Source organism: Petromyzon marinus, chromosome 43, assembly GCF_048934315.1.
Source record: "Petromyzon marinus isolate PM22_M1 ecotype Great Lakes invasive population chromosome 43, UKy_Petmar_22M1.pri1.0, whole genome shotgun sequence".
Taxonomy (NCBI): domain Eukaryota; kingdom Metazoa; phylum Chordata; class Hyperoartia; order Petromyzontiformes; family Petromyzontidae; genus Petromyzon; species Petromyzon marinus.
The window spans coordinates 4,396,053-4,418,632 of record NC_133709.1 but is presented as its reverse complement, the minus strand read 5'-3'; the positions used below and the strand labels follow the sequence as shown (position 1 = coordinate 4,418,632).

At 51.6% G+C, this 22,580-nt stretch overlaps 1 protein-coding gene across 1 annotated transcript in view; it reads left to right on the top strand.

The window, feature by feature from the left end:
• LOC116951364 (uncharacterized) overlaps positions 1 to 22,337 on the top strand; it is a 52,644-nt gene extending 30,307 nt beyond the window's left edge. The window contains exons 29-41 of the mRNA XM_076073650.1: positions 663 to 777; positions 2,643 to 2,737; positions 3,554 to 3,683; positions 5,087 to 5,265; positions 5,499 to 5,589; positions 6,359 to 6,500; positions 7,208 to 7,392; positions 8,182 to 8,331; positions 9,337 to 9,467; positions 9,992 to 10,134; positions 11,520 to 11,617; positions 13,974 to 15,120; positions 20,317 to 22,337. Coding sequence (XP_075929765.1) covers positions 663 to 777; positions 2,643 to 2,737; positions 3,554 to 3,683; positions 5,087 to 5,265; positions 5,499 to 5,589; positions 6,359 to 6,500; positions 7,208 to 7,392; positions 8,182 to 8,331; positions 9,337 to 9,467; positions 9,992 to 10,134; positions 11,520 to 11,617; positions 13,974 to 15,120; positions 20,317 to 20,420 — 2,710 coding nt within the window. The 3' untranslated portion in view covers positions 20,421 to 22,337. The remainder of the gene's footprint in view (positions 1 to 662; positions 778 to 2,642; positions 2,738 to 3,553; positions 3,684 to 5,086; positions 5,266 to 5,498; positions 5,590 to 6,358; positions 6,501 to 7,207; positions 7,393 to 8,181; positions 8,332 to 9,336; positions 9,468 to 9,991; positions 10,135 to 11,519; positions 11,618 to 13,973; positions 15,121 to 20,316) is intronic.
• Positions 22,338 to 22,580: the final 243 nt, after the last annotated feature.

Genomic DNA, 22,580 nt, shown 5'->3' with positions numbered 1-22,580 from the left:
GCCCGTGGGTTCGATCCCGACCCTGATGCCTGCTGCTGTATATTTGCAGTTTGCGTGTGTCTCTCTACCCGAGGTCGTATGGATTTTTCTCCGTGTCCTCCGGGTTTTCCCTCCACATTTAGAAACGTGCGTTTGGAGTATTTGGCCGCTATAAATTCCCACGCGACAAGCCACTCCGTTGGGCTATCGTTTGTGGCCAGGTCCACTTCTGAAAAGGAGTTCCATAGCTCAGTGAGGCCTAACCTGGTCAAGTAAAAATTGCGGTTTCATAGTTTTAGTGTGATTTAAAGCTTTCGTGACTGCAGTAACTCATATTCTTAGCTCTTTCGGTAAAGTCACGTTGAAGGGAAACAACAAAATAATACAATATATATAAAACAATAAAAATTCTCACGACGTTTCGACCATAACACAAACGGTCATCATCATGCCGTTTGTATTTCACACCTGATGATGACCGTTTGTGTTATGGTCGAAGCGTCGTGAGAATTTTTATTGTTTTATATATATTTTATTGTTTCCCTTCAACGTGACTTTACCGAAAGAGCTAAGAATATAGTTTTAGTGTGGTTCTATTTTATTGTTTTACGTACAATTGGAAAGGCGCTTTATAAAACCACATGCTTTATTTATTTATGTATAACCACTCATTCATTCCACAGGCAGTTCGGTAGCCTCCTGAGGGGCTTCACGTGCAATCAGCTGTCCGGGCAGGTGGACGCGCGCGACTTCGCCATCGCTGCCAACGGCAGCGAGGGTCACATGACCCGCTCCCAGGTACTGCGCTCCCCTGCTTTGGAACGACGAAAAGTTGGATATAAAGAAGATGCACACATGGTGTCAACCCATACGGTCTACCCCGTATTCTCGTAACAGGGAAACAGAGTGTTCAGGTCCACACGGGGTACGGCCGGTTCTATGCGGGCTACAACCAATAAAATGTGCCTATTTGTTTGTGTTTCTCCCTTGTGATGGGACTTTGTAGGATGAACGTTGAGATTTATAAGGGGCACAGTGGGGTGACCAATAAGGTCTGGATTGGTCTGTAATAAGGTAGGGCACTGGTAAGGGGTTGACAGGTATGAAGATGCGCTCGATTTAATCGACAGGTTGTAAGTTGTTCACCGGACTAATTGACGACATGGCGATCGGTGTAAGCCAATCAGTTTCAAAGACAGTGCGCATATTATGTATTACCAGAGTGTGTTTGTTTCCATGTGTCACCACAAGTGCTGTGTGTGGTTAATGCAGTACTTGATTCCTGTAAAAAAACAAACAAATTATTTTGTGTTTGAACATCTGAACACCTCCTGTTTTAATGCCAAAAAAGGGTAAAACCCATTCTTATTTTACATACTTTGATACTGGCAAAAAAGTCACATGATATAGCTACTCACCCCGAGGTATAGTGCATCGTCTTTATATTGTTCGCCGTTTGGTGTTCTCTGGTCTGACACTTTTGAGACTAGACCATGAAGAAAGCTGTCTCTGGTGTAGGCGAATCAGTTTCAAAGACAATGCATCAAATATAATTATCAGAGCCATGTTTGTTTGCATGTTCACCAGAAGTGCTGTGTGTGCTTAATGCAAATTTGATTCCTTGAAAAAGGTATCCATTTGGTGCTTGAGTATCTTAACACCCTTTGTATTGCCGGAAAAGGGTAAAACCTATCCTTCATTTTCATACTATAGATCATAGGATGTCTTCGTAGTTAATTTCGTTACTTCACGGCGATTCGCGTGGTGGACAGCTTGTGCCGTCAAAGGCGTTATGCAGGCCCTGCTGTGAGTGAACTCTGTCTGAAGAACCGTCAAGTGATCCTGCTCGCACTGGAAGTACAGAAATAGCACGGACGTAGAATTAACGGGAAACCCAATTGCAGAGTCACGGTGAAATTAAAATCACGGCAACAATCGCCACACCACCACTCATAGCCGCGCAGTGGTGGCTATGCACGTGGCCTGTAGTTCAGCGCTGTGGAGGCAGCGAGGAGGATGGAGTGATGCCCCCTCCTCACGCGTGTCCGTTTTCCTCCGTGCGCTCCGGTTTCCTCCATTGATTGCCTGAAAACATCTTAATGTGTAGAGGACTACAGAGCTTTGAGAACTTTCGGTAGCATTGGCTCACCGCCTGCCTGGCTGCTGCTTCCAGCTCGAGCCTGTTGTTCCTCGGCGATTGCGAGAGACGCAATCTGCACGAATGGACGACACCGATGCTGTGTCGACATAAACATTGTAATCACGTTGAGAAAGGTAACGCCGCGTCGTGAACAGCAATTAACGCGGCAACCCTCGTGTCAACCGACGCCGCCGACCGGGCCCTTCGAGGGAAATATCGGTGCCCTCGGTACGCAATAGTGGCGGCAATAATGATGTTGCCTGGGGGTCCCATCGCTTCCCATCCGCCTATAATGCGAGCGTAGCAACTCTGCCCAGGCATGGCCTGTAACGCAGCGGCACGGTGTTCACTACGCGCACACTTCTTTACCAAATCCTTATTTGGGACAGAGACTTGAGGAAAATATTCGTATCATAAATCGGTGGCTTATAATATTTTGGGGCAGCACCCCTCCCCCCACCCGCCCATCCACCACCCCTCTCGGCCTCGTCGTTGCTCAACCCGCTTTCCCGCAATTTTCCAGCTCAAGTGCATGGCGGAGGCGGTGGCGCCGGGCCCGGGGACACTGAGCGAGCCCGACGCCCTGCTGATGCCCGGCGGCGTCCTCGCCTACGTCGAGTGAGGCTTATGAGCGCACGCACTCCCGACCGCCCCCCCCCGCAGCGTGCCGACCGGTGCTCGCTTTCACCCGGGGACAGTCCGGGATGCTGGTCCGGACAACCATCGTGGTGCCCGCCGCATCCATCCACCGCCCTCGTAGGAGTACGGGAGGAAGATTGGATGCGATGACGTAGGATTATTATGGACAGGCGCACCTTGTGTTCTAGTGGTAGTGCCTTACGCCGATAATCCCCACTCCCCAGCCAAGCTGCTAAAGCGGCGCTCTGGAACATACCGAGTGTGAAATGAAGCACTGAGTGAGGCCGATGGGCGGCCAGGACCCACAGCCCTGCAGCGTCAGTATGTTTACAGGGGGGAGGAGTGGTGGGAGTTAGGGGGCTATACAGAAACTCAGGTGGGGGGGACGACGACCAGGACAGAGTTATTGTGAAACAGATTTTATGAAAATTGATGAATGCTAAATGGAATGAGTAACACAATGTGACCTGTTTGTGTCGACCGTGCGTTCTGCTCCGGCTCATCCAGCCCGAGTGTGTACGTGGGACGGCCGTGACTTTTGTGAATTTTGTCCAGCCCCTTGCAGCTATGGCAAATTAAAAGGTGGCGGTGGTCGGGTGGTAGTGAGGGCGGTGGCGGTGGTCACGGTGCATCTGTCAATCATCTCAGTCAGTCAACCAACGGCACCTGGGTCTGTCCCGTGACCTCCTGTCAGCGAGCCTTCGACACTTCAAGTGGCCTCAAAGCACACCTGGTGATGGAGGTGGTACCATCCCGCCCCCCCCCCCCCCCCTCGTGCGTGGCGGTCGAGTGCAGGCCGGACGAGATGAAGAGGATGCCTCAGTGCCGGGAGGTGCTGAGACGCGTGGGGGCCTCAAACCCCGAGACCTTCCCTCCCAACCACAGTCGCCCAAAACGGCTCCTCAACGCCACCTTGCACTGCCTCGTGAGAAGCCGCACCTCGACGACGACGACGCCGCCGCGGTTGACTCTCGTCACATCACTGGGGTCGACTTAAATGAACGAAATAGATGGACTTTCTGAGGTTCACCTTTGCCTCCTGTGTCTGGAGAGCGATTCAGGCGAGAGAGGGGCGTAGAACCGCGTGCCCACGTGTGCTCACGTGTACCCACGTGTGCTCACGTGTACCTACGTGTGTTCACGTGTACCCACGTGTGTTCACGTGTACTCACGTGTACCCACGTGTGCTCACGTGTACCCACGTGCGCTCACGTGTGTTCACGTGTACTCACGTGTACTCACGTGTACCCACGTGTGCTCACGTGTACCCACGTGTGTACACGTGTGTTCACGTGTACCCACGTGTGCTCACGTGTACCCACGTGCGCTCACGTGTGTTCACGTGTGTTCACGTGTGCTCACGTGTACCCACGTGTGTTCACGTGTACTCACGTGTGCTCACGTGTGCTCACGTGTACCCACGTGTGCTCACGTGTACCCACGTGTGTACACGTGTGTTCACATGTACCCACGCGTGCGTCTGAGTGACCACAGGGCTCATGTGGTCCAGCGGTCATTGCACCTGAGCTACGAACCCGGAGACCGGAGTTTCGTTGCCGCTTGTGACCAACGCCAGTGACGAATATCTGCATCGGTTCTGGGCCTCCCCTAGATTGACTCAGCCTCAAATGAGTAACTGGGGCAGTGTGTAATCAATGGCACTGGAGAGGTGGAGGTGGTCTGGCGTGGTTTTTCGGCCACGACGCCGCCTCGTGCGCCGTGGCGGCCTTCAGTGGTGCTCGCTAACAGCACGTGGCACGACAGTCTGGTGAGGTTATAGCTCAGGGGTGGGGAACGTCTGGCCCGCGAAATAATTTGGTCTCTGGCCCTGCCAAGGCAATCGCAGGTGGGACTCGAAATTAAATAATTCTAGGAGCAAACCTGGAAAAGCAGTTGCGAGTAGCAACAACATCATCAATACCAGCTAACATCATCACACGCCTCGCCAAAGAGAAGCAGTTCCAGCCCATCGCGTTAGGGGTGAGTTAATTCAATGTTTGACCAAATATAACAGGCTAATTTTTAAGTTGATTATTTTGTATGGCCCGCGAATGATGTTATAAATATCCAAATGGCCCTTGGCAGAAAAAAGATTCCCCACCCCTGTTATGGGGGGATCTTTGTTTCGTGTACCCAGTCATCCGAGGCGGTCAACCCACAACAACTGAGTGTGTCCCCGTGACCTGTCAATGAGCCTTCGACGCATCACGTGGCCACAAAGCGCACCTAGCCTGGCGCAAGCGCTGCGGCGACGTCACCCCCCGCTAAGTGGCGAACGGCGGCGGCCATCGCCGCTGTCTCTTGTCGCGGCCCTGGGCGTGCCCACAGGGCAGGAGCGAGGCTCTGAGGGCGGAGGACGTGGCCGTGCTGGGCTGGATGTCGTGCGGCCTCTCGGTGTCTCAGCTTCAGGGCGCCGACTCGTCCGTGCTGGAGGGAGTGAGCGCATGCGGCCACTACTCGAGCGAGCAAGTCGTCGCGCTCCCGCCGCTCCTCACGCGGCGCTACGGGTGCGCCACCCACCCTCCCACCCCCATCGACTATGGATTTTGTCGGCCGACTCTCTGTTGCATGTGCATATTTTTTTTTTTTACAATTATGCCCCAAGACGCGATCGGTAGAACCGTGAACGTGCGATCCAGAAGTCGCAGGTTCGATTCCATCGCCCAAATGTTTCGCCAACTGATATGTCCACAGTTTCCTTTGTGAAGTGTTGCAACTGACTTGACCTTTGGCCCAACAGGTACGCGATCGGGTGGAGCGGGAAGACTGTGAAGGGCCTGAGCGACCTCCTCACCGTCCTCAAGATGAGCATGCTCGACTCGGTGCCCACGGTGAGGCTCCGCCGGGAACACGACACGGGTGGCAGGGCCGATTAGCAGGGCCGGTCGGCCGGGCCGGTTGGCGGGACCGGACGGCGGTGCCGAGCGGGAGGGACTGGGTGGCAGGGCCGGGTGGTTGGGCCGGGGGGCAAGGCCGGACGGCAGTACCGGGCAGGAGGGTCCGGGCGGCCGGGCCGGGCGGCAGCGCCAGCACCACTTGCAATAAGAACGACTTGACGTTAATAATGCGCCCATAATTGAACACACTTCTTATGAGAAGGGGACAGCAGTGTTGGAAGAGGGGGCAGCACTTTTGGCGAAGAAATTCAATCGGCAAAATTGTTTTTATTAATCCGGGAGAGCCACACAGGAGGGGGTCCTACCGCATTGGGGTTTTTATTTGAAGACGCTAGTCAGCCAATTTAATGTTGAGCGTTTACACACGTGGGAGGAAACTGGAGCACCCGGTGGAAACCCACTCGTGCGAGGGGGCAACGCTCTATCCCCGTAGAGATGGAAACACGTGGCGGTGAGTCCACTTGCGGTACCGGCTTCTCTCGGCCAGCCAGGGGATGGCACCTCCTCGACTGCCCACGGGGATTGAGTTTTGACGGCATTCGTGCTGCGATCCACCAAGCCTCGCGCTGCCTCCACAGTGCTGAATCAGGCACCACGTGCACAACCACCACCACTGGCGAGACGGGCGGGGGGGCCGGCACTGTTGGAGAGAGGGGGCCAGTTTGGTTAATGATGCCGATTACCGAGTGTCGTTATCGTGCAGGACGTGATACGGGAGGGAACCCAAGACCTGCTGCTCAGGGACGTGCAGGAGAAACGCTTGAAAACCCAGGTGCGGCTGCGCAGGGGGCGCAGCGTGGAGGACCTGGGGGTCCGCCTCGTCAAGAGGCCCATCAAAGCCAGAGGTGAGCGACCCTTCCGCCACATTTCAGCCTGCTGGGCTCTCGATCGTGCTGGTGCCTTCACCGACGATGAGCCCCCGCGCACCTGCATCGTCCGTCGTCGTAAACATCAGCAGGATCTTTTCAGGGCAATCAAGCATCTCCCGTGCTCGTCACGGCTCATGCGCCCTCGTTGGCCACCACTCCTCGCCCACCTCGAAGGCCGGGCATTGGACGGTTCTACGCGTGCGGTGCAACACGGTCACGGGCACGCGTGTGCGTTTCGCGCTTACATTGTTGATTGCTCGTGCGTGTTTGTGCTTTGTGTGCATTCGTGTGTGCGTGCACGTGTGTGTGCGTATGCATTTGTGTCTGCGTGTGTCTGCCAGTCATCTCAGTCAGTCAACACACGGCACCTGGCTCTGTCCCGTGACCGAGCAGCGAGCCTTCGACACTTCACGTGGCCTTAAAGTGCACATAGCCTGGCACAAGCGCCGCGGTGATGTCACCTCCGCTTATTGGCGAATGACGGTTGTTGTTGTTGGGGTGTACACACGCGCGTGTATTGTACCTATGTATGTATGTATGTGTGCGTACGTGCGCATGCGTGTTTGTTATAAATGTCGTATCTGCGTGTGTGTGTGTATACGTGCGCGTGCGCGCACACGTGCGTGCGTATGTTGTTTGTACACGCGCGCGCGTGTCGTCTCTGTGCGTGCGTGCGCGCGCAGTTCGACGCGCCGCGTGCACGGACACGCCGTACACGCGCGCCGACCTCGTGGATCTGGGTTACGGGCTGCCCTGGCTGCCGCTCACCGACCTCGTCGACTGCATCATGCCAGCCACCATCGCCGACACCCTGGACATGCTGGGCGCCGCCGACTTCTCCGCCGACAAGCTCCAGGCCCTCAAGACGGTGAGGGGTGTGTGGACACGACAGTCTCCCCATAATCATTTGTATTTTATAACTGGAGGAATCCGATGGGCTGCAGAGCTCATTTTCCACAAATGTGCAGTCCGGGCAGGTCATAAAGTTGCAACAATAAACAGTAAAAAAAAGTACGGAGTGCAAAGTATAGGAAAGGTAAGTCAATAATGAAAATAAAATGTTCCTATTTTTGTTTTGCCAGGTAAAGCCCACTGAGCTATCAGCTTATTTTTTCAGACGCGACCTGGCCACAAATGTTAACTCGACGAAGTGGCTTATCACGTGTAAATTTATAACAGCTAAATAATCTAAATAATCTAAACGCATGTTTCTAAATATACTCTCAATGGAAGAGTATCAGGGTTCAGAGGGGATCAGAGTTGAAAGGTTAGAAGGGTTGAAAGGGTATCGGTAAAATGGTATCAGGGTTCGAATGGTGTTGGAGTTCAAAGGATATCAGTCAAAGGGCATTAGGGTTCAAAGGGTACCAGGGTATTAGGGTTCAAAGGGCATCACGGTTCAAATGGAATCAGAACTTTAAAGGGTATCAGGAAAAGTGTATCAGAGTTCAAAGGGTACCAAGGTTCGAAGGATATTAGGATATTATCAATGAACACGTCAAGAGTTAAAAGCGTATTATGTATGTTGAACTTCTTTCTCACCGTACGTAGCAAACCGTGCTAATCGGAAGTGCGGGTGGGGGGGAATGACAACAAATCTCGCTAATTGTGCGAAAGAGCGTGTGTACGCCGTGTGCATGCGTGTGTGTCCGTGCAGGCCCTGGGGGCGCCCAGCACCAACGTGGACGCCGTGGGGCTGCGCCGCTTGGCCCTGGCGCTGAACTCTAGCGAGCTGCGGGCCCTCGACCTCACCCAGCTCGACCTCGTGTCCGTGCTCGCCACCATCCCCGGCTGGAGCCAGGGCCAGGTGCGGACCATCCACATGCCCCCCTCCTCCGCTGCCCCCCCGGGCACGGCTCGCGGGCCCGTAATGGGGTTTGCAATTCGGGGGGATCCGCCGCTTGAGTCTCCCGGAGCGGCGGGTTAAACAATGGGGACGTTTCTCAAGTCCCCCAGCCTCTTGTGGTCCACCCAGCTGTTGCGAATGGTTTTGGCGAAGTTAGTCGATCGGGCAGGTCATGGTTGGTGGAGTAAAATTTGGGGCGTTCCCCACCTCATCCAAGTGGTCTGGCCAGCGTGGAACAGTAGGCCAAATAATCTCTAGACGGGGGCCCTTTAAGAGCTCCCACGAGCAGGGGGCGCTTCCACTATTGGTGGTGTGAGCAGGCAATTTCAGGGTTGCACCTTTACCGTTCGAACACCGCGCCTTCATTCACTCATGAACACATCTTGCAAAGCACTCATTTCACGGGTAGTAAACGCTTAACTTTGAACGTTGTCATCCCCATTGCTATCTCAGAAATATTTTGTCAGGCAATTACGCGTGAAATCATCAACGTGAGCAACAATAATCGCGATCTTACACGCATTTGCAAGCCAGACGATACGATTATCGTGGACCTCATGTTGTACGATCCATCGACGTACCGTATCACCGAATCGCGACAGCTCGAGGCCTGGGTTCGACACCCAACTCACGTGCCTTTCTGCGTGGAGTCTCTGTATGTTCTCCCACACTTCTGCAAGAGCTTTCCCTCCGCGTAGTGCGGTTATCTCTCGTGACGAAAAATAACACGACGCAACTGGCATCGGCCAAAACATTGCAACGCTTGAAAAAAGTGACCCGCGAATTACTCAATTGGGATCGTACGTAGTAGGAACTAGCACCCTTCTATACGCGAAAAAGCATGGGTGGAACCTCCTAAAAAAACACACGATTGATGCTCAGTGAGGTTTTCCCCGGGTAAACTAGCGCAATAGTAGGAATGGAATCAATGACGCGCGACTCTGCGATTGCCGCGCTTTTTGACAGCTGGCGGTCGTGGCCGAGGGTTTCCTGGCTGGACGCCCAGTGTCCTCGCTCACTGCCCACGAGATCTCCTCCCTGGGGATATTCTTGGCAGGAATTCCGGACCTCTCGGGCATCAAACAAGACGCCTACAAGTGAGCAGGTTTCCTTTCATCCACGAACATTCAGCGTTTTGGGAATTATTTGTCAACTGAACGCCTCTTTATTTATTCATTACGCCGACGGCGAGTCTTTAATTGGACGAAAATCATCGAGCGTGACGATGGCTACGACTAGCGACCGGAGACCAACGCACGACCGACTTTGACGAAAGCAAAACATGTCCGAATGAAGGTGCAGACTTAAGATAATTTTAGTAGCGTTATTAATTAGACACTGTAATGCACCGAGGAAAACCAAAAAAGTGGTAATTTTCTATGCGCATGAAAAAAATTCATTTGCATTGGGGGGTACAATCTAGGCCTGGGCAAAGTTTGCCGCCTTTGACAATGAAGATGGGGGATGGGAAAGGATGGGAAGGGATTTGGGGGGGGGGGCTTCTAGCCGTCGAACCGCCGTGAGTATTTACTTCACTGGGGCCCCCACGCTTCCCTCCGTGCGCCTGGTTGGTGGTGTCGGTTTGGCGGTGGCGAGACGGTGGTTATGCGCGTGCGCGCAGGCTGGCGGCGGAGAGCGTGGGCAACGTGGACACCTTCAGCCCCGCGCAGTTGCAGGCCCTCTTCTCCGTGGCGAAAACCGTCTGGGGCTCGAACCTCACGGCTTGGACCCCCGAAACGATCAACCAGGCCGGATGCCTGCTCGGTGAGGTCCGGCGTGAACTCGCGACGAGTACTCGCTGGGGTTGCTACCTTGGCTGTTTTTTTTTTCCCCCAGGATCATTCTATTGTTGAGGTGGTTGGCACGGGAAACCCATGTCAGCCTTTCCGAAACAGTAATTGCCCCCCCCCCCCCCATTTGTTTGTCGGTTGTGCATCGATACACCACTGAAAACGATGCGCTTGCATTTGATTCTCCCCTCCTCCTGTATCACGAGATATTCTCCTTCACGTGGTGCGTCCTGGTGGTTTTTGCACCTCGGGTGGCAACCGTGGTTCACGCGCACACGCACGTGCGTATTGCCTGGGTTAGGGTTCAGGGGTCAGAGACACTGGGCTGGCACTGCTGAGAATTCCGACTTGGGACCTGAGTGCAGTGAGACGATGGTTCTCAGGCCGGTCGCCAATGACCGCGCGAACAAATCACGTTCAATGTGATCGTTCACCCCAGATTTGGCAAAATTCCATCTCTGAGAATGACAACCATTTCGGATTGGCTGCCCTGTTGGCGATCGTTTTTTTGTGGTGGGACGTTTGGGAAAGCGCGGCGTCCTTCCCACGTGTGGATAAATAAATGTGGCTTGAAGGGCTTTCAGAAGTCGTTTTGTTGCCACCTCCTTCCGCGGGCCTTTCTCTAACAAATCATCCTACACGAGATCTCATGTGCATACTGCATCTGGTGACATTACAACTGATATTATTGGAACAACAACAAAAAACGCCGATAACAATTGTTAAAAAAGGAAGACTCAATCTCAACACATTCACCATCAACGCTACATTGTAATAGAATGATATGTAGTAGGCTGACGTTTCAGGCAATAAGCCTCCTTCAGTAGCTAGAGAGAGGGCAGAGGGACTGGCCGACTTGTAATCGGGAATCTCCCACAATCTTGAGATGCAATAATTCATCTCTGTCTGCTCGTGTACTCGAGCAGACAGATATTAATAATGGACTATGCAATAAGTGTCTTGCCGTAGCATCTTAAAGGTTTTTTTTTTACTCTATTTAGATACTATATCTTTTAAAACTGGAATTTTACATTGTAAAATGTCAGCGAAGATGGTATAAGTCCTCATCAGCCATGGATGAGGGGCCTCTCCAAAACGCCGCCACCCGACATAAGCCTGCGATGCAACGATCTATCCAGCGCCTGCACACGAACCGATCTCGTCACTCCACCTCCACGGTGGACGTCCTCTCGGGACACATTCCAGTCGTGCCAGTGGCAGAAAATCTATATCTAACACTTGCCGAAAGCCCAGCAAGACGAATTGTTTCTTTGTGAAGGGGTGGCGGGGAAAGGACCTGGGAGGGATGGTTTGACGAAGCGTGGTTTCTGGTGGGTTTTTTTTGTTCCTGGAGAACAGCTGCAGCATCTGTGGACGAGTGGAATTCCCTGCAAAGCGATGTAGTCGGCGTCATCAAACCTGTGGTCCTCCTCCTCACCCCGCCGAGCACGCTCGTGGTGGGATACGCGCTCACGCTCGCACGCTCACGCTCGCACGCTCACCATCACGCGCTCACGCTCGCACGCTCACGCTCGCACGCTCACCATCGCACGCTCACCATTGCACGCTCACCATCGCACGCTCACCATCGCGCGCTCACCATCGCACGCTCACCATCGCACGGGTCTTGGCTTTTCCTTTTTTGACGGTCTGCGCTTATTGTTTCAACGTTGCCCTGGCTAAATCCACCTACATTCCTGGTCGCATTGCAAAATAGTGATAACAATCCTCGGACTTTATTTTCCTGTACCAGTCAACTTTTGAATAAGGAACTAAACGTAATCTCCCACTCCTCTGCTGATTTTATACTAAAATTCAACCATTTTTTCAGGCTAAAATGTCCATTATCAGGTCCAGATGACTGTTTCTTCTACTTGCCTCCGGCTTAGTTTGAGGGCACAATGTTGACCAAGTTTTCCGCAATTTCAACTGCGGAACTCATCTCTTTATTTGGTGTCTGTCGACCTACCAGCTGTCCACTGGACCCCTTTCCTCTAAGGCTGTTACGGGACAGTTCCGGTCCCTCAATACTAGCACAGTTCCTGCCTTGTTTAAGACGGCTACGGTCACCCCCCACTTTTCTAAAAAGCCGGGTCTTGATCCCGAGCTTTATAAAAATGTTCACCCAATATCGAACCTTCCGTATTTGTCTAAGATTCTGGAACGAGCTGTGGTCACTCGTTTACACCAGCACCTGGCCTCAAACGATCTGTTTGACCACTTTCAATCGGGGTTCAGGCCTGTACATAGCACCGAGACTGCTCTGGTAAGGGTGGTCAACGATTTACTTTGTCAGCAGATAAAGGCTTTATCAACCTCCTCATTCTGCTCGATCTAAGCATGGCATTTGACTCCATTGATCATGGGGTTCTCCTTGAGCGACTGGAAGTCTCATTGGGGATCTTTGGCAATGCTTTGTTGTGGTTCCACCCTTGCTTAAATAATCATGGGTACTTCGTCACAAAGGATGGCTTCAAGTCACCAATTAGGCCGGTTCTCTGTGGTGTTCCGCAGGGATCTGTACCTGGCACATCACTTTTTAGCATCTACATGCTATATTCTGCTCCGACATCTTGGCTTATAGCATTGTATGCAGATGACACTCAAATTTATGTCCGGTTAGGACCAGACAATGCAACAGCTTCTTATGCGCTGTCTGCATCACTAACAGCAGTGAAGTCATGGTTACGCCAAAACTTTTTGCTACTCAATGCCGACAAGACCAAAGCCATATCCATCGGCTCCCCTCTACATCTTTATAAAATTAGTCCGCCTCGTTTGTTGATGGATGGTCACGATGTCTGCCCTACACGGGATGTCAGAAAGTTTGGTGTTCAGTTTTAGCAGTCGTTATCCTTTCAGACACATATATCTAAGGTGGTTAAAAATGTCCTTGTTCCACCTAAGAAATATTTGCCAGAATTCATCTCTTCCTGTGACCTGCTGACTTGGAGAGACTGGTCCATGCTTTTGTGTCGTCCCGACTCGATTACTCCAACGCCTCACTGGTTGGGATTCTGAGCAAAGTACTGGGCAGACCCCAGTTTGTTCAGAATGCAGCTGCTAGAGTGCTTATATATGTACACTATTCCGTGAGTACATTATACCAGTCCTCTTATCTCTTCATTGGCTACCCGGTCAAATTCCGAATGGATTTTAAGATAATGCTATAACCTATAAGAGTTTCAAAGGGCTCACTTTCACATTACTTGTAGGAAATAATACATTTATATATCCCATCAAGGTCCTTAAGATATTCTAATCTCCAAATGCTCAGCACTCCCAGGTCTAGGTTGCGTTCTTTTGGTGATCATGGCTTTTGTTAGCATTGCACCCAAACTATTGAAAGCCTTAACCACTTGAAATCAGAGTCGATAGATATGTTCAAGTCTGTTTAAATAAAAAAAATCCATCTCTTTAAACTAGACTTTCCTCTTCATTTTGTTTTTTGTTTCCTGCTTTTCATGCGTTGCGCATTGGGATCCTGGGATGGAATGCGCATTAAACACTTTTATTATTATTATTAAGGTTATACTGGGGATCTTTGTCTTCATAGCGGTTAGCTACAAACCCGGCGACCTGAGTTCGATTCTCACTCACGGCCAACACCAATAACTGTTATCTGAACCGGTCCTGGGCCTCTCCTAGGTCAACTCAGCCTCAAATGAATACCTGGCGCGGTGTGTAAACATCGCCGCTAGCCAACCACCTGCTCGTGTGCCGTGCCGGCCTTCATAGGTGCTCGCAAGCGGCACTTGACGCAACAGTCTGTTGAGGCTATACGGGGGATCTTTGTGTGTGTGCTCACTGCAGGCACTCAGCCCGGCCGTGCTGTCATCTCTGCGCGTGGAGAGCGTCGCCACCATCACGGACGAGCTGCTTAAACTACTCAATCAGTCGCAGCTCAACTCAGTCTCAAGAGTCTGGGAAAACACCCCAGTCCTCATGGCCACCCCCACCCCCGTCCCCACCCCCGCCACGAACAACACCACCTCCAGCAACACAAACAACAACACCTCCAACACCACCTCCAACAACACAAGCAACAACGGCTCTAGCAGCTCCACGAGTTCCAACACATCTTCCACCACCACCCCCTCTGGCTCTGGAAACACAAACAACAACACAAACAACAACACAGGCAACAACACAAACAACACAAACAACAACACAGGCAACAACGGCTCTAGCAGCTCCACGAGTTCCAACACATCTTCCACCGCCAACACCACCCCCTCTGGCTCTGGAAACACAAACAACAACACAAATAACAACACAAACAACAACACAAACAACAACACAAACAACAACACAGGCAACAACGGCTCTAGCAGCTCCACGAGTTCCAACACATCTTCCACTGCCACCAACACCCCCTCTGGCTCTGGTAACACAAACAACAACTCAAACACAAACAACAACGGCTCCAGCAACTCCACAAGTTCCAACATATCTTCCACCACCACCACCCCCTCTGGCTCTGGCAACACAAACAACAACACAAACAACAACACAAACAACACAAACAACAACACAAACCACAACACAGGCAACAACGGCTCTAGCAGCTCCACGAGTTCCAACACATCTTCCGCCGCCAACACCACCACCTCTGGCTCTGGAAACACAAACAACAACACAAATAACAACACAAACAACACAAACAACAACACAAACAACAACACAAACAACAACACAAACACAAACAACAATGGCTCCAGCAACTCCACAAGTTCCAACATATCTTCCACCACCACCACCCCCTCTGGCTCTGGCAACACAAACAACAACACAAACAACACAAACAACAACACAAACAACAACGGCTCCAGCAGCTCCACGAGTTCCAACTTGCCCATCACTTCCAGCACCCCCACGACTGCAACGACCCGCACCACTACGGCCGCCAAGCCCAAAGAACCTGGCGTTGGCTATATGCTTGTTCCTCACGTCTCACAAAGTGAGTAGAGACGTTGACACACGGAGAGGGGAAGAGGGGAGAGAGTGCATAATTGTGAGACAGAGATAAAGGAGATAGAGTGAAAGAACGCGTTTAAGGTGGCAATAGGCCTCGACAAGGTAAGGTAATTTACCTTTTTACCGGGTAAAAGGGTAAAGGTGTCGACCATGCCAAGGGGTAAGGTAAAGGGTAGGGTAAAGGTAGCGCAGAAGAATTACCCGATAGGGTAAAGGTAGTGCTAAGTATTACCCGGTAAATACCCTGTTTACCGCTCACTAATAGCTCTGTGGCGCAGTCCGTGGTCTCCATTTTAAATTTGGATCATTGATGTGGGACCAGATGGAGACAGACCACGTTCTTGATGTAGAGGATGAGGTCGAGGATGCCAGCAACGGCATTTCCGGGGTCGCCGCGAACAGCAATCGAAAGAGGCAGCGGGGGGCGTTCCCGTGGGAGCACACGCACGACTGGATGGAGGGTGATCCCCGTGTGCAGCAAGCAAAACGGCAGTGCGTGCACTGCTGCGAGTGGTTTTCCTCCCACACGAACGCGTCGGGGTGCAAAGCCCACCTCAAGAAGCACAAAATGCTCGCCCCAGGCAGCGAGGTCGGGACGTCGGCGTAGGCGAGCCGCCTAATGCAGCAAACGCTCAGCCGGCCAGCAATGCCGGATCGCCTCCTGATAAAGTTTGAGAACGCAGTGGTTGATTTTGTTATCCAATGTGCAATATCTTTGCGAGCCGCGGGCAGCGACAATTTCAAGACCTTGGTCCACACACTGACGCAGAGATACGAGGGCCCATCGACCCGCACCGTCATTCGCAGGATTGTCGAGCTTCACGCCATCATGCTGCCCATCGTCGGAGCGGTCTTCTCCAACCTGGACGTCGCCATCTCGCTCACCATCAACGGGTGGTCGAACCGCAACCTGAAGGGATTTTGGATGGTTACGGTGCACTGGATCGACGCCAAATCTGATGCGTCGAAATCCATGCTGCTGACGATCATCGATGTGCAGTCCGGAAGGGGTGTCGGCAAGCGCATTGGCGCCGCTCTGTCTGAGTACCTCCAAAGCCTCGGGCACAATGTCTCGACCAAGCTGCTCGCTGTCACCAGCGACATTGGCTCCGATGCGATCAGTGCTGTCAAGACGTTCGCTCTGGTCAACGCGGATGCTGGATATGAGCAGTTGCAGGTTCGCCACCATATTCGCTGCGCGGATCATTCGGTCTAGATCGGCATCGTCCAAGTTCTCAAACTGATCAAGTCGCCCAACGCCGAACTGTGCAGGGCGCTCGTCAAAATCAGGTGCAGCAAGGTCGTCCGGCAGTCGCACCGCCACGAGGCCGAGATCGCCAAGCTCGCCAGCGAGGAGCCGACGCACCAGGACTCGCTGACCAGGTGGAATTCGACGTTTGACGTGGGCGACGACGCCATCAAGAAGCGTATCCCATTTGACATTATCATGGCGCGCTTCCAGGATGTGATCGGCGTCGGTACTTTCTCTGACGTGCAGTGGGCAAACATCGAGGGCGTGACAGCATTCCTGCGAATGCCGCGCCAGGTCATGACCTCGTTGTCGGCGAACCGCAAGTCGACATTGGATCTCGTGCCGGTGACGATGGAGCACCTGATCCGTAATTGCGATTACGGTGAAACTGCTCTTAGAGCGTATGATGAGTCCTTGACCGTGACGGGGGGATAAAAGGCCGAGCTGGTGCAGTACCGCAACTTCCTGTTTCAGGAACCTGCCATTGTGGCGTCCTACTTGAATCCACAGCTGCCGAAAACGACAGACCAAGACGAGCTGGCGACACTGAAGGCCACGGTCCGCTCTGTCCTGCAGCATCGCTACCCGGACGTACTCACGATCCCTCCGACGGCAGTCGTTGCGAATATGGAGGAGGGGTCGCTGTTCAGCACCCTATTCAGCAACGTCAGCAGCTCCATCGACGACGGCTATGAAGTCGATCGTTTTCTGAGCATGGGCGTCACAACCGCCAGCACCTTCATTGACGTAATGCGGTGGTGGTCTCCCCACAAAGAGCTGCTCCCTGCCCACTACAAGATGGCCTGTGACTACTTGGGTGCGCCGGCGACATCAACTCCCTGCGAACGCGCGAATAGCGGAGCCGGGCGGGAGTTCACATGCGTTCGCCAGTCGCTGTCATTGACGCTCTTCATCCAGTCCATGTGCTTGCGCTCGTGGATTGCGGTCGGCTGCCTGAAGGTCCCGTCTAACCGGGCTGGAGCGGCGCAGGATCTTATTGCCTGTTGTTCGTCCGAGGACAACGGCAATGACGAACTTGATCAGGTTGTTGATGAGATCGTCATCGACCAAGACGACTGGGACGATGAGGTTATGGAGGACAGTGTCGTCGACAGCCTCAACGCCCGATTCGAGAGTATTCTATATGAATAAAGTGCTCATGTGTAGTACCCCGGTAATTACCCTGTAATCGGGTAATTTGTATGGGATAAGGGTAAAAGGTAGGGTAAAGGTTGGCTCGTTGCTTTTTTACTTTTACCTTACCTTGCTACAGGATAAAAGGTAAGGGTAGAGTGATTGTTTTGTGGTAAGGTAAAAGATAGGGTAAAGGTAGGCTCGATTTTACCTTTTACCTTACCTTGCCGCGGACTAGGTGGCAAAAGAGGTGCAAGACAGAGAGCGTGAGAGTGCCAAGACATGAGACAGAGAGAGGGCATAATACACCAACCCGCACCATCTGAAACAAAGATCCACCGTATAGCCTTAATAGAGGTTTTTTTTGGGATAGATCGCGTAAATATGAATGTGTTATTAGATCCACCACCACCCGATACAGCCAATTAGTAAGGTTTGTCACGTAAACAAAACATGTCAATTCATTACAAATCAAGGGCGTCAAAATCACCATGACTTTGTGGGCTGCCAAAGATTAACAAACCTGACGTCCCATTAAGACCCATAGTACAATAGGCTCTGCCACATTATGCATGCGCATTATGCATGCACACCATGCTTGTACATTCTGACGTTTTTTGTGTCTATGAAAATCGCAGTACCTGTTGTCTGCTCACAGTTAATCACCTTCGACATATGGTGACCTCTATAGACATGCAGTTAAACCGTGTAGTACTATTACTTGATTATTTGCTTCCAAGCAGCACTTAGCCTGTAGCTATCCGAAGAGTATTTTTTTTAGTTCTCTCAATTTTGATAGATTCTATAATTAGTCTTGGCCAGTAGTAACTAGTTTTGCACAGATCTTCAACATTATAAAAATCAATTGAGCGTCCTTGTTGGCACGCGTGTTTTGCCACTGCTGACAGTTGTATTTGGGAGTATGTAATATTCCTTTGATGTTCTTTTAGTCTCGTGCTTATCATTCGTCCTGTCTGACCAACATAGCATTTGCCACAAGAGCAATTAATCCGGTACACATCTTATATTGATAGCTTTGGTAATACATCTTTAGTACCACAAATTAGTTTCTGTATTTTATGTAACCTGCCAAATCTGACTCACATGTTTTGTTTTTCCCAAAATCTGGCTAGTTTATCAGTTACTCCTGCAATGTACAGTATTCTAATAGTTTTAATTGCTTGGTCAGTTTCAATGCTAGTGCTATTTGTTTTGGACATGGCATTCAGTGCCCTGTTGATTTGTGCATCATTGTAGCCGTTCAATTGCAGCACTTCTTTAACACGTTTAATTTCACTTGACTATCACCATCCCACACTTTCTTAGCTCGATGTATGAACATCTTGATGCGAGATTTTCTGTGCGGGGTGATGGTGTGACTGCATTCAGATCGGCATCAGTGTGTGTTTTCTTTCAGTAAACGCTGTGTTAATTTACCGTTTTGGCCGCACCCGCAGAATATCCATAAAATGGGAGAGTTCTGTCAACTTCCACTTCCATGGTGAACTGGATGGACGGGTTTTGGGAGTTGAGATTATTTAGAAATTCGTTAAGTGTTTCTTTGCTGTGTGGCCTAACCACCAATGTGTCATCCAAATATCTAAACCAAGCAGAGGGTTTAAGTGTGCTTGAAATGATTGCTTTTGCTTCAAAATCGTCCATGTACAAATTGGCAATCACGAGAGATGAAGGAGCGTTCATTGCCGCTGCTTCCTTTTGTTTATAGAAATCATCTTTCCAGAAGAAATAGGTGTTCTATAGACAGTGCTCAGCTAGTCGTGAGCTATATTTGGCTACACCTGTCTTCGTTACCAGATTATGGAATAATTTAATTGTCTCGTTCACCAGAACCCTCGTGAACAAAAGAAGTCACGTCAAAACTTACTAGAATATAATTAAGGTTAAACTTAATATCTTTAATTATATTTAGAAGATTTTCTGAGTTTTTAATGAACGAAGAGCTCCTACTGATGTAGGGCTGTATTTGTTTTGTTACGTATTTTGCTCATTTGTATGTGCAGAGCCTATTGTACTAACTATGGGTCTTAATGGGACATCAGGTTTGTGAATCTTTGGCAGCCCACAAAGTCTTGGTGGTTTTGACGCCCTTGGTTTGTAAAGGAATTGGCATGTTTTGTTTACGTGACAAACCTTACTAATTGGCTATATCGGGTGGTGGCGGGTTTAACGACACATTTATATTTACATGATATATCCCAAAAAAAACTATTATGGATATTGGTCGCGAAAGCCTACGTTTTAAACCGTATTGCCTTAACTAACTGCTGGGACAAGTGCTGTTAGCGAGCACCTATGAAGGCCGATACGGCACACAAAGGAGTAGGTGGCCAACACCACGCCCGTTCGCCTTTGTCTCCCTACTGGCGATGTTTACACACCGCACCAGGTACTCATTTGAGGCCAAGTTAACCTAAGGGAGGCTGAGGACCGGGACCACCTGCACCACCCCTATCACTCCAACCAGCCAGTGGTGACCGACCCCCGTCTGTGACATACTGGCTCCAGGAACTCGACTACATTGTGGAAAGTGGGGGGGGGGGGGGGGGGGGGGGGGCTGCTAGCGAATAGCTGCCAGTGATTATTGGTTACATGACAGATGGAATCCCTGAAGTTGCCCCCCCCCACCCACTTCGCCATGGATAAGAGGTTTCGACTGTGCTATAATTGTATGCAATCTAGGCAACTATCGGCACTTGGTTATTCTCTGGGGTGGGTGGGTTTGCCCGATCACTGCATGGTTCCGTGTGTGCGCCACCTCCTCCCCCTTCGCAGGTGCCACCTTGACGGACTCTGGAGCAGCTGCACGACACGTGGGAGCGGTGACTTGGACGTGCGCCCTCTCGCTGATGCTCGCCTGCGCCGCGTGGCCGGCGTGACGGCACTCGCCTCGCGTCTCCGTGTCGTCCTTCCCTGTAACACTTCGCAATCGCTATGAATGGTGGTGACCAAAGCCGTCAACGTTCATCTGAGACGGATTGATGGATGGACGAACGAATAAACGGATGGACAGGCGCGACGGCACCCGCTTCGCATCTCCGTGTCGTCCTCATTCCCTTTAACACTTCAGAGTCGCTCTGAACAGTGGTGACCAAAGTTGCCAACGTTCATCCTAGGCAGATGGATGGACGGACTTATGAATGGACAGATGGACGGACTTATAAATGGACAGACGGACGAACAGATGAACCTACGTATGAATGGACAAATGGGTGGATGGGACTGAGAAGTGATTTTCGACGCAAAATTTTGGGAAGTCAATCGCCACTGGGAAACAAATCACCACTTTGGGTGACCACACACGCAAGACATTATCACGCTCACAATGTCACACTCATGCAACCGGGGAGAGGCAAGGGATGGTCTGTAGTTTTGGGGGACCACAGTCCAGGTCTGCTATTCTATCTCACTAATGTACATACACATAGGTTACACAGCATGAGAATGTTTGTAGTGGCTTATTTTTACGTCTAGAACCTTGGTACCATTACTCAATGTACTTTTTTTGTTATTGTAGTTACTGTTACCACGTTAATCTATGAGCTCTGCCCGTTCGTCTGCATGTCTGTCCAACTCTTGTAAAGATGATCCACAATGAACTCGACTGCATTGTAAAGTGATTCGATTGATGACTCAACCGATATAAAAACCATCGAAACTAATCAATGGGTTTCCCCTGGACACAAAGATCCAGCACTGTCAGAACGCACCGTGGTGTCACGACCCTGCTGGCCGAGGTGCGACCTCCCAGGCAGGGCCGCTACCCGATCACCGTTGTCCCGTCGTGGCCTACAAACCTGCCCCCTTCACGCCCGGTGCGATCGCAAACCATTATTACTATCATCGTTGCCGCCAAATACCTTCGTGTTGGAAAGCGTTTCCGAAATTCACGCAAACGCACGCGTTTTCTCTCCATTTTGTGTAAGGAGGCGTGCCAGTTTGTGCGCGACGAACCGCACGTGACATTTTGAATCTGGAGCCAATGGGGTGCGGCCGGGGGCTCACTCACGCTGTGGTGTGGGCGGGGGCAGTCGCTTGCGCGTGCGCGGGTCCCCTTTCGTCTGCGGTGCGTCAGCGGAGGCTGCGATTGAATTGGCCCAGCAAAGGAGGCGGGGGGGGGTGCCACAGGTGGCGCATCTACCAGTCATCGCCGATGGGGGCGGTTGGCTACGTGCGGCGCGAAAGAAGTTTAACATACGTACGGTCAACCCATGGCACCTGGGTTCTCGGTTCCGTGACGCTCCTGCCAGCTCGCTTTGGACCACTTCGCGTGGCCTCAAAATTGCGCAATCGAGCACGCCACCTCGTGGCGAACGGCGGTAGTTGTTGATTGAATGGGCAGTCTCGTGGAGCGCGCGTGGGGGGGGGGGAGTTGGAGACGCGTGCGCTTGTGGCTGTCGAGTCACAATCTCGCGCGTCTCTTGTGCGGGGCCACAAACCCCCCCCACCGCGCGCGCGAATACTAAACGAGAGTCGTGGCTGTTGCGTCGAGCGGCTTCGTCGTCGCGAGCGGTTGCCTCCATCGAAGCGGGGAGTGACGGCGAGCGGAACACAAAGGGAGTGGAGAAGTTACGAGCCCAGCCCCGTTTGTTCAACGCCCATTCCCACCACCACCCCCGGGACCACTCCTCGTGACCTGGAGCTGAGCAATCTTCGTGGGTGCCGAGTGGCTCGAGCGGCGAGCCGTTGGATCAACGTCGGGCAGGTCACGGTGACGAATTGCAAACAAATACCTCGAGTTGAAAACGTCTGCCGTGTATAAACACCCCACAAATAAACGCTATTGCAGCATCGTAGAGTGCGGTCAGCCTCTCGTGTGTGCTGCACGTACTTGTATCTCTATTATAAAAGCCCGGCGTTCCGTTTATCCGTCAACTGAATGATGAGAACTTTTCACAAGGCCTGAATCAAAACGTTATAGAAAGTGGACCCCCCCTTCCCCAGATGTGGGGGTAAAAGATTGATCCAACAAGTTTCAACAATTGTCGACCCCCCCAATTTTATTCATCTTGTAGGCATATATGCTTACACACCCTACA